This window comes from Syzygium oleosum, unplaced genomic scaffold, assembly GCF_021117445.2.
Source record: "Syzygium oleosum isolate NSW1041296 unplaced genomic scaffold, Sole_v2.1 Sole_v2.03, whole genome shotgun sequence".
Lineage (NCBI taxonomy): Eukaryota > Viridiplantae > Streptophyta > Magnoliopsida > Myrtales > Myrtaceae > Syzygium > Syzygium oleosum.
In genome coordinates, this window is record NW_026607487.1 from 12029052 (window position 1) to 12044804 (window position 15753).

Consider the following 15753-nt stretch of genomic DNA (forward strand, 5'->3'; position numbering starts at 1 on the left):
GTGCGCAAGCACTTCGTTCCGTTCGTCGGCGGTGGAGAAGTCCGGCGGTTCTTCGCAAGGTTGCAGGTTTGAAATATATGAAGCTCGCGGGCTAACTTTAATAGCAAAGGCCCCGTTTTTTCGCATTGATCTGCCAATGTGTTTGCGCCGACGGTTCGCTTTTATTATTATTTATGTTTTGCCATACGCGGGACTCTTAATTGAGGCCAGCACATGAAAGGACAATTACTACGTATAAAAAAGAGGGACATTATAACGGGTAAAGTCTAACGGAGAGCTGCAATAGCAAGTCGCCACTTACCATATCCCCAAAAATAAGCACGCGCCTGCTATTTAATTTGAGGAACGATTTGCTTCGTTGCTTTTCTCAAATTAAATTAACGGTATTATTTTTAGAAAATAGCCTAGAAATAAGAATCATCGAACTTTACCGAAAGAAGGCGGCCTTTGCGTAGTGAACTCAGTACATTTGCTCTCTTTCTAATCAGAAAAACAATTTAAAGTCGGGGCATGTTTGCTTCGCGAAAAATAAACGATTCAAAAAAATATTTTCTTAAAAAATAATTGTTTCTGTCACGTACAAAATAGAAAAAATAAAAATTATTTTTATCGTTCCCAAAAAAAAAGCCCCACATAAATCATTATCGATAATAAAATTATTTTAACTAATCAATTATTTAAAATCATATGATAATAATATTTTATGAATTATTTATTTCTCGCGAAAACGGCTTAATCGACGCTTCTCCTTTTGCCGATACGATGTTGCCACGTTTCAACGTTGGAACATCGGCCGACACCAACGTGTAGTAGGCGGAAGCCGAGGACCCAAACCGCCCTTCCAAAGAATCAATCCATCCCATCCAGCGCCGGTCAATAACAAAGAAAAAGGAACACTAAAAAAGAGGGGAGGAGGGGGGAAGAAATGCTTTCCCATTTCCGTCTCCTCTCTCTCAAGACCCCCCTCTCCCTCTCTTGCCCTCTCCTCCTCCGCCCCCTCTGCCTCTCCCTCTCCTCCGCCGCCTCCAAATCCCGCCGCCTCCGCCCCCCGCTCCTCGCCGGGTGGCTCTCCGCCGCACGCGGCGCTAGGCCGGGCAGCCGCGTCTCCATGGAGCCCCACTCGCCGGACGACGCCGCCGCGGCCGCGGCCGCGGCCGACGCCGACGCCGTCGAGTCCGTGACGCGGGATTTGCGGGATCAGAGCTTGGAGGACAAGGGTAGGAAGAAGGGGTTGAAGCTGGAGGATCTGAGCTGGGACCATTCCTTCGTCAGGGAGTTGCCTGGGGACCCGAGGACCGACACGTTTCCGCGAGAGGTTTGGGTCTGCGCGTCCTGCTTTCGGTGTTTGATTTTGGTTGCGCACTTGGGCGTCCGGTGATTTGCAGATTGACCGATAGTAATAAAGGGAATTTTGAACTGGGCTTCCATGAGAACGGTGAGGCGTAGCGAGTTAGGTAGTATTCTTTGGTTAGTCATATTCTCGACGTCAGAATGTCTATTTGAATAGTTGGCTAGCATTTATTCGGAGTTTGTGTCTTGGAGATGGATATAGATCAAGAAGCAGGGAAATGTAAGGAGGGTATAAGGTGATGATAGGGTGTGGGAAGTGTTTGCTTTTGTTAGCAATACCCCTTGCCACCATAGTAATGAGTTTTCTGAAACATATGACGACACAGACTGATCCAAATGCGTACTGCATCTCTTAAAGTTCCTTGCTTGTTCATATTTGGATCGCAAAACAGGAGGATGCTGAGGCTGAAACGCTGCTCAAAATTCTTTTTTTGTGCGCCCGGGCTTGATTTTGTGAATTCATTAGAACTCAGAAGCACGTGGGTATGATCTACCGCTTGGTTGAATACACCATGCGAGATGGGAATTTTTGTTAGTCAAAACTTGAAATTTTGATGGAGTAGGAGATTGAAGTGTGCTGAATTAAGTTGCTGTAAGTTAGGAGTTAGCTACTGGATGCATGCGGTTTAAAAATATTTATTCAATTTCTTACTCTATGATTAGCAGTGATCAAATATGGTCGGCTTAGTCTTGTGAGTGTATAATCACACTAGGAGCAGGAGAGAGCAGAGAAATTTGGCAGCAGCCTTGCAGTAGGAGGGTAGGTTCAAGAAATGGCTGGAGGAATATATCTGCAAAAGAACTATATAACTTCTCTTCAACTTACACTATGCACTCAAGCTTCTACTTTGATTGTTTAGCTAAATGAACAGTATCTTTTTCGTGTATTAGGATCATTTTTTGGCTTATTAGCATTCTTGAGTAAATGCAGTTCAGTTTAGATGGCAGCTGATCAGTCTGGCATTAATTCTGATAGATAATGGAACAGAACACAGGAGTCTAATTGTCTAAGATTGGCTTTAAGCCATTTGTTGCTTCATGACGTCCACCTAAAACAAGCATTCAGTATTAAAAAGCTGCCCCAAACAAGCCGTAAATCTTGGTTTTCTGTCACACAGGCAGTTTTTTGTGAACGTGAATTTTGAAGTTTTAGTACTAAGAGCCCGTTCGATAATTCAATACGTGTTAAAATTTAATATCTTCATCAATAAATAAAACTGAGCACGTTTGATAACTAGAAATAGTTTTGACTTAAAGAATACAATTAAACTAAAAAATCACTTAGTTTGCCAAGCAAGGATGGGTTACTTAATTCATTCGATAGAAAAGGCATTGGAATAGGAAAATAAATCTCGCCTATTACATTGCTAACGGTGTAAAACCTAACAATAATGTTCACAATTCCATATTTAGCAAGGAATAATATCATTCAATACTCAATATTTAGATATTATCAAACGATATTTTCATTTCCGGCACTTAAAGTAAATTTAATGCTTAGATTTTCAACATTTAACTTTCGGTTTTACCAAACATGCCAGTGCGTGTGCGAGAGAGAGGGAGAGAGGGAGGGAGGGAGGGAGGGAGGGAGGGGAATGTCTGTATTTGCTAATTTACCAAAAATCGCTCTATTGCTGGCCCTTTAGCATCGTCTTTTTTTCATTGTAAGTGCAGGTATTGCATGCTTGCTATACAAAAGTATCTCCATCGGCTGAAGTAGAAAATCCTCAACTTGTTGCATGGTCAGACTTAGTTGCTGAGGCACTTGATTTGGATCTGGAGGAGTGAGTTTTTTCCCCTCGCGCACTTTTTTCTTGTTCACATCTGAACTCGTGTGATGGATAAAACAAGATCAAGAAATCTCTGTGCCTGTAAAGAAAAGTTTTTCCTAGAATTAAGAACAGAAGTTTAACAATTCTGATAATGTCTCTGGTCGGTACCATCTCTTCATCACCCAATGTGGTTCGTGCAGGATGCTTTTATTTTTCAATAGGATCAATTTGCTGTTGTTCTGTTGAGAGCTAGATTTCAGCTTTGTCTTCAGTTTTATTCCCTTTTTCATAAGTTGGAAGTGTTTCTTGCTTCAGATTGAGTCTCTTTTTTCATTGGGCTAATTGAGTTATTCATGGTTGCAGATTTCAAAGATCAGACTTTCCACTTTTATTCTCTGGTGCTGCCCTTTTGGTGGGAGCGTAAGTGCTGTTGGGAATTATAGATCACTTCCCGATTTCAGTTAGGTCATTTGTTAGTGATATTCTGCTCATTCATCCTATCCAATCTTTTCTTTGCTGCAGTTTACCTTATGCTCAGTGTTATGGAGGCCATCAATTTGGCATGTGGGCAGGTCAGTTGGGCGATGGTAGGGCAATAACTCTTGGGGAGATTGTTAATTCAAGATCAGAAAGGTGGGAGCTGCAGCTGAAAGGTGCTGGCAAGACCCCTTACAGTCGGTTTGCTGATGGACTTGCAGTTTTGCGTAGCAGCATCAGAGAGTTCCTTTGCAGTGAAGCAATGCACAGTCTGGGAATCCCCACCACTCGTGCACTCTGTCTTGTGACAACTGGGAAATTAGTTACTCGAGACATGTTTTATGAGTACGTTCATCTTGAACTTCCATCATGTAGATGTTTTTTCATATATGCCATTCGATAGCGAAAACGGGAAGCGGTGTTCATTGCTACGGCGATGCATCAGTAAATCTGAATGAATTTGGATCCTGTGGACCGAGGATGACAAATGAGCAGATGGTTTATTCATTTGATCGAATACCTCTGTGCATTTATTCATGGTTGTCCTGGAATTGCACGTGAGAAATGTCATTAAATTTTGCTTATGAGCAATTTGGCTAATGTAATCATCCAATCTAATGCCTGATCTTAATTCCCTCTGAAATAGAGTTGGAGTGTAAAATTGGTCAAGTGTGTTATATAGAATAGTGTATGCATATGCAGGAATGCAGTTTACATGGAATTTGTTAGTTTTTCTGGAATTCAGTGGGACAGGATTTTAACTTTCTCGATTCTCACACCAGTGGAAATCCCAAGGATGAACCTGGTGCAATTGTTTGCAGAGTTGCTCAATCCTTTTTGCGCTTTGGTTCTTATCAACTACATGCTTCGAGAGGAAAAGAGGACCTTGGCATTGTTCGCGCTTTGGCTGACTATGCTATAAGATATCACTTCCCACATATTGAAAACATGAGTAGAAGTGAAAGCTTGTCTTTCAGCACAGGCAATGATGATCAGACAGTTGTGGATCTGACCTCAAACAAATATGCAGGTAGTTTATTTTGGAGTACTCAGTTCAGTTGCTATATCATAACCGTTGTTCATATTTTGCTATGCATGATGAATAACTTATGATTCTTTTCTTTCTTTAAGTGATAAAGGTCTCCTGAGTACTTAACTGTTTTTTGTACAAATAATGTGTATGTTGTATAAGCTAGCGAGTCCTTTGGTCCTTTATAATTGGTATTGTAGTTCTGCCTATCTATCCGCTGCAATTCCCAATCAATATGGATGAATTAAAAAAGAATGAATTTAAGAGCTTATCTTGAGGGGATCAATCTTGTTAATATAGCATCTTACTCTACATAGAAGATGGGCGTGAATTATATAGTTTCTGAATTTCTATGTACTGCCTTGATCCTTGGTCATCTCATTATTTGGAGCAAAATTCATCTCTTGCTGCTGATGTATTGCTGCTGATGTAATGAGGATTTTGGTTTGTTGTAACGATGAAATATGATAAGTGGTTGGCCCTTGAACAGCAGCTTTTAATTTGCATAGGACACTGACTCTTCTTAAAACTTAGTTGATGTCAAGGACAATACAACCAATTTTTTGTCTCACAGGATTCACGAGATTGGGATTCGAATCCTTTGTTTATTTTAGAGTTGTAGAGTATGTTAAGAATTTGCCTTTTCTGGTGATGATGCTATCACCATAACATGCAACCTTAATGCTTCTTTACTCACCCTACGGATTTCTAGACAAAGGTTAGCAGAATTTCTGGCTAATATCTCTTTTGATCTGAATTGTCAATGATGTCAGCTTGGGCAGTGGACATCGCTGAACGTACTGCTTCCTTGATCGCGAGATGGCAGGGTGTTGGTTTCACACATGGTGTACTGAACACAGACAACATGAGCATTTTGGGGCTCACCATTGATTATGGTCCCTTTGGATTTCTGGATGCATTTGATCCAAGTTACACACCCAATACCACAGATCTTCCAGGGCGAAGATACTGTTTCGCAAATCAGCCTGATATTGGTTTATGGAATATTGCGCAGTTTGTCTCAACTCTTTCATCTGCTGAGCTGATTAATGACAAGGAGGCAAACTATGCCATGGAAAGGTATACCTTGTCTTCACTTTTCTTTCTCTGAAGGATATAATATTGTCAACTTGCTGTTCATTCTAGACTATTTGTTGTACTGCAGATATGGGACCAAATTTATGGATGAATATCAAGGCATAATGACTAGAAAACTTGGCCTCCCCAAGTACAATAAACAGTTAATTAGCAAACTTCTTAATAATATGGCCGTTGATAAAGTTGATTACACAAATTTCTTTCGGGCACTTGCAAATATCAAAGCCGATCTTAGCATTCCAGAGGATGAGTTACTGGTTCCACTGAAGGCTGTTCTACTCGATATCGGGAAGGAGCGGAAGGAGGCATGGATCAGCTGGGTGAAAATCTACATACAGGAGGTAGAATGATATATCGACTTTTCCCTCATAGTTTCCACATTGTGAAGATGACTTGTCCAGGGTGCTGTCATCTGCTCATGTTGGACGTGTTGCATAAATGTGCCATTTCATCTGAACTAGTATTGATCTTGCTTTTGTCTGAAGTGTATTGGCAGACTCGTTATGTGCGATTGGTGGACGTACAATAAATTGCTGCCTTACGATTAAGCATAACTTTCTAGACTACTAAGAATAGGAGTACTGTTCAGAGTGAACTTAATGAATCAAAACCTGTATGTGCAATGTAGGGCATCTGCATCTCTCTTGATCTGTTATTGAACTGCAAGTTCTTCCTGTATACTTATGACATTGGCTCCTTCCAAGTTCGATAGATGGAGAAAATTTCTTATTTAAAGTCGTCGTCATTGATAAAGCATATCATTGACAGGGGACTGCTGGATACTGTATTCTGAGAATTAGCCATTCCAGCATCATAATTTTCTTCCATAGGCACCTGCTTTTTTCCTCATGGATATCTGCATTTCATTTAGCTTTTCTTATCTTGTTACACTAGTACATATTCCAGGCTCTTTGTTTTGGTAAATTAACATTCATGTGTCCACTATCAGCTTGTCAATAGCGAGGTGTCCGATGAAGAGAGAAAGGCTCATATGAATTCAGTGAACCCCAAGTATGTCCTCCGGAACTATCTTTGCCAGAGTGCAATCGACTCGGCCGAACTGGGTGATTTCGGAGAGGTCCGGAGGCTGCTTAAGCTAATGCAGAGACCCTACGACGAGCAGCCAGGCATGGAGAAATACGCTCGCCTTCCCCCGGCTTGGGCATATCGGCCTGGCGTTTGCATGCTCTCTTGTTCTTCATGAGTCCGTGCTGCTTTGTCCCGAAACATGCAAGTACCAGATGCCGAGTATTTCCTGTTGTATATAGTACAGTCGAGTCCGATTTGTTTTTGCAGCTGGAGAAAGTATGTGCCATAGCCGTTCCCTGGTTTTCTGTTTGTTGAGGATCGGGATTGGTTTATATAGTAGGAGAGATCTCCTTGTTATTCATTTGTTTTCTGTCGTTTCAGTCTTTGCTGCAACTAGATACAGTTTGCCTACAAAATTGCTGGAAAAAAAAGAAAATGTACCCAACTTTGGCCTCTTGATTTTTTTTGGCGGCCTGAAAATTGAAAGAGAGCTGTTGTGAAAAATTTACCATTTGCTACATTGCATAATGAGTTATCTCTACTCTGTTTAAATGAGAATTTTACAGTTACCAATTTTTGGTTACGAAGTTCTACACGTCCCTCGGCGCTATAGATGGATTCTAGGGAAATGCGGCGCTACGGCACGACAAATATATGCTTGGAGAGTGGCGAAAATGTGCTAGCAAAATAAGAGGGGAAAGTATCGAATGAATCACCGTGAGGGTAAAGGTTGGTGTTCAATTTAGTAAGAGAGTATAAGAAAATAAGGACAGTTTAAATTAAGGGTGCGTTTGTTTTGACAGAGCGAAGTTGAGCACGGGTTTTGCAATTACCTAAAAGCTAGGAGGGTTGTGTTACTAATTTCTCTCTATTACTTTCGAATTGGAACGACTTATTACTTTTGAGTCCAAGATAAAAATTTTGATCTCAGTTTCAAACCCCCCTTCGAATTAGATTTTGCTGGAGGGTTCAATCTGTGTTCTTACTTGTTAACTGATTTATACTCTCCTCATCTACAAAAAAAAAACACTAATTGATCTCCTCGTTAGGCAAATCTAAGCGCAAATGGACACCCCTCATCGGTCAACTCGAAGAAACCGTACTGATACTAGTCCACCACGTCCATGAAGAAGATGGGCTCATCCTTGTGCTCTTGAGCTCTCAGTTTCGCTTCGCCGTTCTGCTCTGTGGGTCTGAGGGAAGCTTGCGCTCCTGGTTGATGTGATACCCAACAAGTAAACCTCTCTCTCTCTCTCTCTCTCTCTCTCTCACTCATTCGAACGCTCTTTCTTGTGCAACTGCTGATTCGCAAGTGAAAGTTTCTTACTTTTGGCAGAATTGAGTGATTACCCGATTCCACTGAGTGCAAGTCTGCGCATATGATTGCAAAGAATTAGTATCTGCCTCGTGTAGGGGTTACCCAAAGTGGGAATGGTACATATGACGGTAGATTTGAGAGAGGGAACTCTAAATGTTGATGGGCTACGAAACGTGTTCGATGAAATGCCTCAGACAGCCTATTTATCTTGTCATTCCCTGTTCGAGCGAGGAAATGAGATTCTTAGCCAAAAGAAAAAAAAAACATGGAAAACAGAGAGAAAAGGATTTTGAGATTGTACTATGCGAGCTGAAGTGACATGTCAAAATGACCAATGGGTTTGAATTGTGAATAATGATGAGCAGAAGTAGGATGTTTAGGACAGTGGGCACAGTTTAATGGGGGGTGGGATTAACTCAAAGTATGCTCTTTTGCTGCAGTTTGACTCGAGAGCTCCATGCCCATCTCTGACATCAAGCTGCATCTTTCTTAGTTGATTTACTCTGGCTGAAAGCTTGACGAAAACCTCAAAATACTTGAAGATCAAAATCGCTGCACCTCAAAAGCTGCACCTCAAAAGCTTGACGAAAACCTCAAACTAGATACAGTTTGCCTACAAAATTGCTGGAAAAAAAAGAAAATGTACCCAACTTTGGCCTCTTGATTTTTTTTGGCGGCCTGAAAATTGAAAGAGAGCTGTTGTGAAAAATTTACCATTTGCTACATTGCATAATGAGTTATCTCTACTCTGTTTAAATGAGAATTTTACAGTTACCAATTTTTGGTTACGAAGTTCTACACGTCCCTCGGCGCTATAGATGGATTCTAGGGAAATGCGGCGCTACGGCACGACAAATATATGCTTGGAGAGTGGCGAAAATGTGCTAGCAAAATAAGAGGGGAAAGTATCGAATGAATCACCGTGAGGGTAAAGGTTGGTGTTCAATTTAGTAAGAGAGTATAAGAAAATAAGGACAGTTTAAATTAAGGGTGCGTTTGTTTTGACAGAGCGAAGTTGAGCACGGGTTTTGCAATTACCTAAAAGCTAGGAGGGTTGTGTTACTAATTTCTCTCTATTACTTTCGAATTGGAACGACTTATTACTTTTGAGTCCAAGATAAAAATTTTGATCTCAGTTTCAAACCCCCCCTTCGAATTAGATTTTGCTGGAGGGTTCAATCTGTGTTCTTACTTGTTAACTGATTTATACTCTCCTCATCTACAAAAAAAAAACACTAATTGATCTCCTCGTTAGGCAAATCTAAGCGCAAATGGACACCCCTCATCGGTCAACTCGAAGAAACCGTACTGATACTAGTCCACCACGTCCATGAAGAAGATGGGCTCATCCTTGTGCTCTTGAGCTCTCAGTTTCGCTTCGCCGTTCTGCTCTGTGGGTCTGAGGGAAGCTTGCGCTCCTGGTTGATGTGATACCCAACAAGTAAACCTCTCTCTCTCTCTCTCTCTCTCTCTCTCACTCATTCGAACGCTCTTTCTTGTGCAACTGCTGATTCGCAAGTGAAAGTTTCTTACTTTTGGCAGAATTGAGTGATTACCCGATTCCACTGAGTGCAAGTCTGCGCATATGATTGCAAAGAATTAGTATCTGCCTCGTGTAGGGGTTACCCAAAGTGGGAATGGTACATATGACGGTAGATTTGAGAGAGGGAACTCTAAATGTTGATGGGCTACGAAACGTGTTCGATGAAATGCCTCAGACAGCCTATTTATCTTGTCATTCCCTGTTCGAGCGAGGAAATGAGATTCTTAGCCAAAAGAAAAAAAAAACATGGAAAACAGAGAGAAAAGGATTTTGAGATTGTACTATGCGAGCTGAAGTGACATGTCAAAATGACCAATGGGTTTGAATTGTGAATAATGATGAGCAGAAGTAGGATGTTTAGGACAGTGGGCACAGTTTAATGGGGGGTGGGATTAACTCAAAGTATGCTCTTTTGCTGCAGTTTGACTCGAGAGCTCCATGCCCATCTCTGACATCAAGCTGCATCTTTCTTAGTTGATTTACTCTGGCTGAAAGCTTGACGAAAACCTCAAAATACTTGAAGATCAACTGGACCTAAGTTGACAGTTGCGTGTAAAAGATTAACGTTATGCCTTGAGTTTGTGCTGAGGGTGAATTTCGAAATTCGAAATACAATGATAATGATAGTTGGGAATATGATGAGATGTAATCTCCTTATGGCGGTAACTATATTTTGAATTCAAATTCAAATTTACGCCTTGGTTGGGTTTATATGGTTATTTTCCCCCCCATTGAGTAAAAATTAGCAAATTCTTGTAGGTATTTTACTCTCGCTTTGTCACAATTTCAGCTTAGAAATGAAAGATGATGGGGTCAAATTAATGGGGCCGTATGCTTAGTGGGGTTTTGAGGACTTAATATACTGGTGTCAATTTAAACTTTCGAACAAAAAAAAAAAATCTTTCTAGCAATAATAAAGCATGGCATATACATGGCGGCTGTAGTTTTGCACTAATTCCGTCAAGGCAATTGACATACTTGTTGGACCTTTCCTGCAATTGTTAGATAAAGAGAAGTGAGTTTCAATCATTCATTCGTTTTGGTTTTGGGATGAGTGTGCTTCTATTCTTTGTTCTAGTTTGTGGACGATTGACAGTTCGGACTATATGGTTCTGCATGGTAATTGAACTGATGCCATTTGTTGATCGCATGCAAGGATCTAAGTTCTCTTATTTCATTTTTTTTTTCTAGGGATGAAATCGGCGAGAATCATTGAGGTCTGTAGAATGGGCATTGTCAACTACTTGGACGCACTCAAGCTCCAAGAAAGACTAATTGCTGCTAGAAAGAGTCATAAAATTCCAGACACATTATTGTCTTTGCAACATCCGCCCACTTATACCCTTGGGAAAAGAAGGACGGATCATAATTTGCTAGTCACTGAGTCAGACCTTGGAAAAATGGGAGCTGAACTTTACTACACTCAAAGAGGCGGAGACATTACATTTCATGGTCCGCATCAAGCCATCTTGTACCCCATCATTTCTCTCCGTGATATTGGTCTTGGTGCTCGAAAATATGTGGAAAAACTTGAGTTGACTATGATTGAATTAGCATCTCTATATGGTGCGACGGCTTGCCGAGGACAATCAGGTGAGACTGGGGTTTGGGTTGGTGATAGAAAGATTGGTGCCATTGGGGTTCGTATATCGAATGGAATCACCTCTCATGGGCTGGCGTTCAACATTAATCCTGATTTGAACTACTTTAAGCATATTGTCCCTTGTGGAATTGAGGATAAAGAAGTCACGTCGTTGAAGAGGGAGACTGACATGGTGCTTCCCACGGAAGAAGTGATTGAAGATCAGTTAATTTCTTGTTTTGTGACACAATTTGGCTATACTAGCATTATTTCAAAGGACAAAGAGTCTTTATTATGTGGTGATGATGGGGATACTAGATGAAGGGTCATAAAAGCACCATCAAAAGTTTTAAGGCCTTTGATTCATGTAAACTAACAACCTCATACCAACAAGACAAAATGTCCTTTGATTTATTCCCAAGAAAAATGAGTCTATGATTCTTCTGATTCGTTATGAAATAGGTGCTGTTGCTGGTGGATATATTTACATTCGAGGTACCTTTTTTCTACTGATTTGTTGTGCCTGAGGTTTTTTTCTTTTGTCTATTTAGAATGGAAACTGACTAGCTCTCTAAAAAGAATTTCGGCAGTCGACACTGCATTCTCTGTATCATTGTTTTTATGAGAATGACTCAGCTATTAGCAAATTGCACTGTATATGAAGTGGCTAGCATATGATCCTAGACAAAGGGCTGACAAACCATGGCATTTCATGCTTACACAGCTATTATGTGATCAGAATAGAAAGATGCTTGCAGTTACAATTTTTTCTTACATATTGGGTTAACCAAAATACGTATAGAGTCCTAATTTGAGCCAAAATCCCTCAAAAGTTACCGGCCATAAGAAACTTTTATCTGTTCCTTTCATGTAGATTGAATATTTCCCGGCAGCCAATGAATGATTCGCAATGCCTGTTAAAATCCAGCTCCAGGAGGTTGACTGGTTAATAGTGTCATTCTTTACATCCTTTTTTACAAATGAACACGAGGAACTTCTGAATGCTAATCAAACTTAAGTGATCACATTTGGGATGTGAATACTTGGAAACATCAGTACAAATGGGGTGATTGTACAATATTGTTCTCTCAACAAAGTAACTATGGTGGTGGGGCTGCTAGAATATCTTCTTTTTGGATGTTGGGCAGCTGAATCCATGTCTGAGCGCAAAGGTAATGAGCAGGTTCAAAGCGCATAAATGAGTAGAAAGAAACACGGTAATGGCTGACAAGCCAGCTAAGTGTAAAGGGAAAAGAAGATTGATCATTCAGGGGAAGCTTGCACGAAGGGGGATACCCACCGAGAAGAACCAAAAGAAGTGTAAGGCAAATTGACTAGACTTGGAGAGAAGTATGAAAAGAGTCAAAGGAGAGTGGCTAGATTTTTGGCTTTTAAGTTGAGAAGCAGGCTCAACAAGCTAGATTTAGCTGCCATCTTGACTTAGAGAACCAAATACAGAGAGGATAGAAAATAAAGCTACTGGCTTGGCCTCATCATGTGATCAGTCACATGAGAAAAGTTGCTCAACCATCTAAATTGGCCAGAGATGTCAGAGAAGTATTGTTATCAAAGGATGGGAATTATACTGGTCAAATAAGGAGTCACATGATTGTCTAAATATTTTAGCCCTTGATATTATGCTTGTAAAGCCAATTGCTCAATTTTCTTTAGTCACAGATATTGATATGCATTTGATTCCTGATTTCATGTGGTTTCTTTTGAGTCCATTTGCGTATATTCTATTCCTCTTCATCCTCATACTAATTTTTTAAATACTAAGTGGAAGCTTTGATTAAGGATAGAACTATTCCAGCCTTTGACTATCATAAAGATCCTTTCACGTTTATAATTCAAAAAAGAGAAAGGATTGGATCTATATAACGCTTCTTCTTAAGCTTGAAGACATACTACCATAACTTCTGCGGCAATTAGCTTTCATCTTCTGAACCTCCAGTCGTTTCTCTGACCACACTGCCATGGGAAGTAGCCACAGATCTTTCGTTGCCATGTTTTTGTCAATTCTTGCGCTTTGCGTGATGTGTTCTCTGGTAATAATGCTTCACCAGCAGGCTGAAGTTTGCCCGACATTACTCACAAAAGTGCCAAGGAGGATGCTGCTGTCGTCCACGATAATGTACATGAGTTTAAGCAAGACGGGTAAAGGGGGGAGAGATCCTCAGAAGTTGGTGGAGGCTAATCTGAGGACAGCGCCGCCCAGCAAATCGAACCCGAGCCAGAACAACAAACCTCAGCACAGAAAGAAGAAGAATTGAAGTCGCAAATAAACTTTCACCAGTTTTTATAGTAGAAGGGAAAATGGTAACGATTGACCCCGGTGCCATTTCTTACATTATTTCTTGTCCAAAGTCGGTGATTTTTATGATTCTTCTGTTGTTGAAACTTGAAATTTAGCTGGTAACAAGGAGAAATCTATTCACAGATTGCATGGAGTTTATCCTAGGCAGTCAGAGTAGAAGTTGCTTCAGAATTATTCTCCCAATTTCATGTTCTCTCTAATACAAAATGCAAGTTAATCAAATGGCCCCAAGGGCTCATTAGTGCACATGCTTCCTTCTAGTCTCTCCATCCTGCATGTGCCTTCATGTGATTAAGAACCCAGAACAGTGAGTATGATTCTCTTTTGACTCTTGCATCCATTCTCAACCAGCCTATTTGTGATTGAAGATAAAGCACTCGTAGCTTTAGAGAGGTTGAATGAATGGAGTTCTAGGCACATGTGTCCATAGATGATGATAAATGAATAAGGGATAAGTGTATTGGAAGTCTTAAAGCTTGTTACGAAAGTGCAACTGAGTCCTAAAACTTGTTAAGAAAGTGCAATTGAATCCTAAAATTTTTAAAAAGTGCAAATAAATCCTACACTTATCATAGTCCAATCAAATTCTTCCATCGATTGCACTTTTTGAAAGTTTTATGGCTCAATTGTATTTTCGTGACAAGTTTTAGGACTTGATTGCGCTTTTTGAAAGTTTTAGGATTCGATTGCACTTTCTTGACAAGTTTTAGGATTTGATTACATTTTTTGAAAGTTAGGACTCAATTGTACTTTCGTGATAAGTTTTAGGACTTTCAGTGCACTTATCCCGAACGAATAAAGTTCCAAATGGCAATTGTCATAGGTAAGAGAAGACCGCTCCAGAAAGTGTCTCCAATCGTTTGATAAGTGGAAGGAGCAACTGAATGCATTTGCCAGACACATCCCGCGCATTAAGATGCTCCGCAGTTCCTGGAGTAACTCAATGATATTTGGGTCCGCGAGTCTAAATTTCTCGCCACACCTCGTGAGTTCTTATGGTCTCAACTTCCACATGATTGCTTAGCCGATTGTTTTGAACTAGTCAGAGGATTCCTCATTCCGGGACCACTTTCTCGTAGTCATTCCATTCAACCCCGCATGAGAATCCTCTTGTAAAATCAGACGAAACATAGCCTCAGAGATGGACGGGATGGCGCCGGTGGCGGTGGCAGCCTCCCTGGCCTTGAGATGTGCTCTAAAATTAGCCCGTGAAACTTTCGGACTCTAGATAAGTAGATATAACAAAAAAGTTTGGGCACCATTTTTCCTCTCGCTCCGCCCAACTTAAATCCCAAATCGGCCTCTTCGAATAGCGTGCATCCTACCCATTACAGTGAATATGTCTGGGCTTTTACGTTGGTACATTTTAATTCCCCTTCATTTACTTCTGCGTTCGAAGTGAAACATTGACATTGATGTGAGGGTAGCATCTCCCTCCATTTATGAAACTGCCAAACAGAAGCAGATGACATTAGATTGTCTTGACTGCTTCCCCTTCTTCTTTCCTTCCAATTACTTCCGTCCAAGCACAGAAAACACATGTAGGCCGCGTAATTTTCAGCCATTGATCGAACTTTCCATCGCATTAAACTATTGAATTTCCGTTTGCCATCTTAGGACTTCTGCTGAAAAAATGAGAAGCTGAATGGAAATTTCTCTGCTTGTCTTGAGTGGCCCTACTTTTGCCAAATTACCCGTACGACGCGTCTTCTTCGAAGACTATTCCAAGTTGGACGGCATCACATCTCAGGACTAGTTGCTGGGAAAAATATCTGCAATTCATACCAAACAGCCAGTCCGTTCAAGTGGGTGCTCAAACTTCAAACGTGGGTACCCTTCGTTTCCATCTTATCATGCTCATAGAAATTAGCAGAGAGCCCTGGCCTTATGATTCAACAAATTGATGCCGTAAGATTCTTGGGTTGACCTGGGAGTCGGTGGTGGGATAAGATGTTGCCGTGGCCGGATGGAATTGGGTCGGGTGCTTTAAGAAACCCAGGCACCCAACATTGCACAAAAAGTCTACTATAATTCGACAAGATGAAGGAACCAAAGAAATACCGTATGGAATTTAGTACATTGATCAAGTACGGTGCGCATACTGATCAAGGATGTGTGCATGCATGGCACCAGAATTGCAACCTTAATCTGTACCTCTACCCATAAATTCCATACAATAATCCTAATAAGACAACCAAAAGAACTTTCAGCCAATGGCTCGAGCCGGTCTTTACTCT

At 40.8% G+C, this 15753-nt stretch overlaps 2 protein-coding genes across 2 annotated transcripts; both read left to right on the plus strand.

Moving 5' to 3' along the window:
* The first annotated feature begins 908 nt into the window (after positions 1-908).
* Positions 909-7274, plus strand: LOC115670703 (uncharacterized). Its single transcript, XM_030592032.2, has 8 exons — positions 909-1315; positions 3025-3134; positions 3486-3542; positions 3645-3944; positions 4382-4629; positions 5403-5709; positions 5795-6068; positions 6677-7274. The coding sequence occupies exons 1-8, from the start codon at positions 926-928 to the stop codon at positions 6929-6931; spliced, it is 1941 nt and encodes a 646-aa protein (XP_030447892.2). The 5' UTR covers positions 909-925; the 3' UTR covers positions 6932-7274.
* Positions 7275-9301: 2027 nt separating this feature from the next.
* LOC115670704 (octanoyltransferase LIP2, mitochondrial) lies at positions 9302-11678 on the plus strand. The gene is made up of 2 exons (XM_056309123.1): positions 9302-9515; positions 10809-11678. The coding sequence occupies exon 2, from the start codon at positions 10811-10813 to the stop codon at positions 11519-11521; it is 711 nt and encodes a 236-aa protein (XP_056165098.1). The 5' UTR covers positions 9302-9515; positions 10809-10810; the 3' UTR covers positions 11522-11678.
* The last annotated feature ends 4075 nt before the right edge of the window (positions 11679-15753 follow it).

Coding starts and splice junctions, on each gene's coding strand:
- LOC115670703 (XM_030592032.2), top strand. CDS start 926: ATGCTTTCCCATTTCCGTCTCCTCTCTCTCAAGACCCCCCTCTCCCTC. Junction 3,543..3,644: donor GCTGCCCTTTTGGTGGGAGC/GTAAGTGCTGTT, acceptor TCTTTGCTGCAG/TTTACCTTATGCTCAGTGTT. Junction 5,710..5,794: donor GCAAACTATGCCATGGAAAG/GTATACCTTGTC, acceptor GTTGTACTGCAG/ATATGGGACCAAATTTATGG.
- LOC115670704 (XM_056309123.1), top strand. CDS start 10,811: ATGAAATCGGCGAGAATCATTGAGGTCTGTAGAATGGGCATTGTCAAC.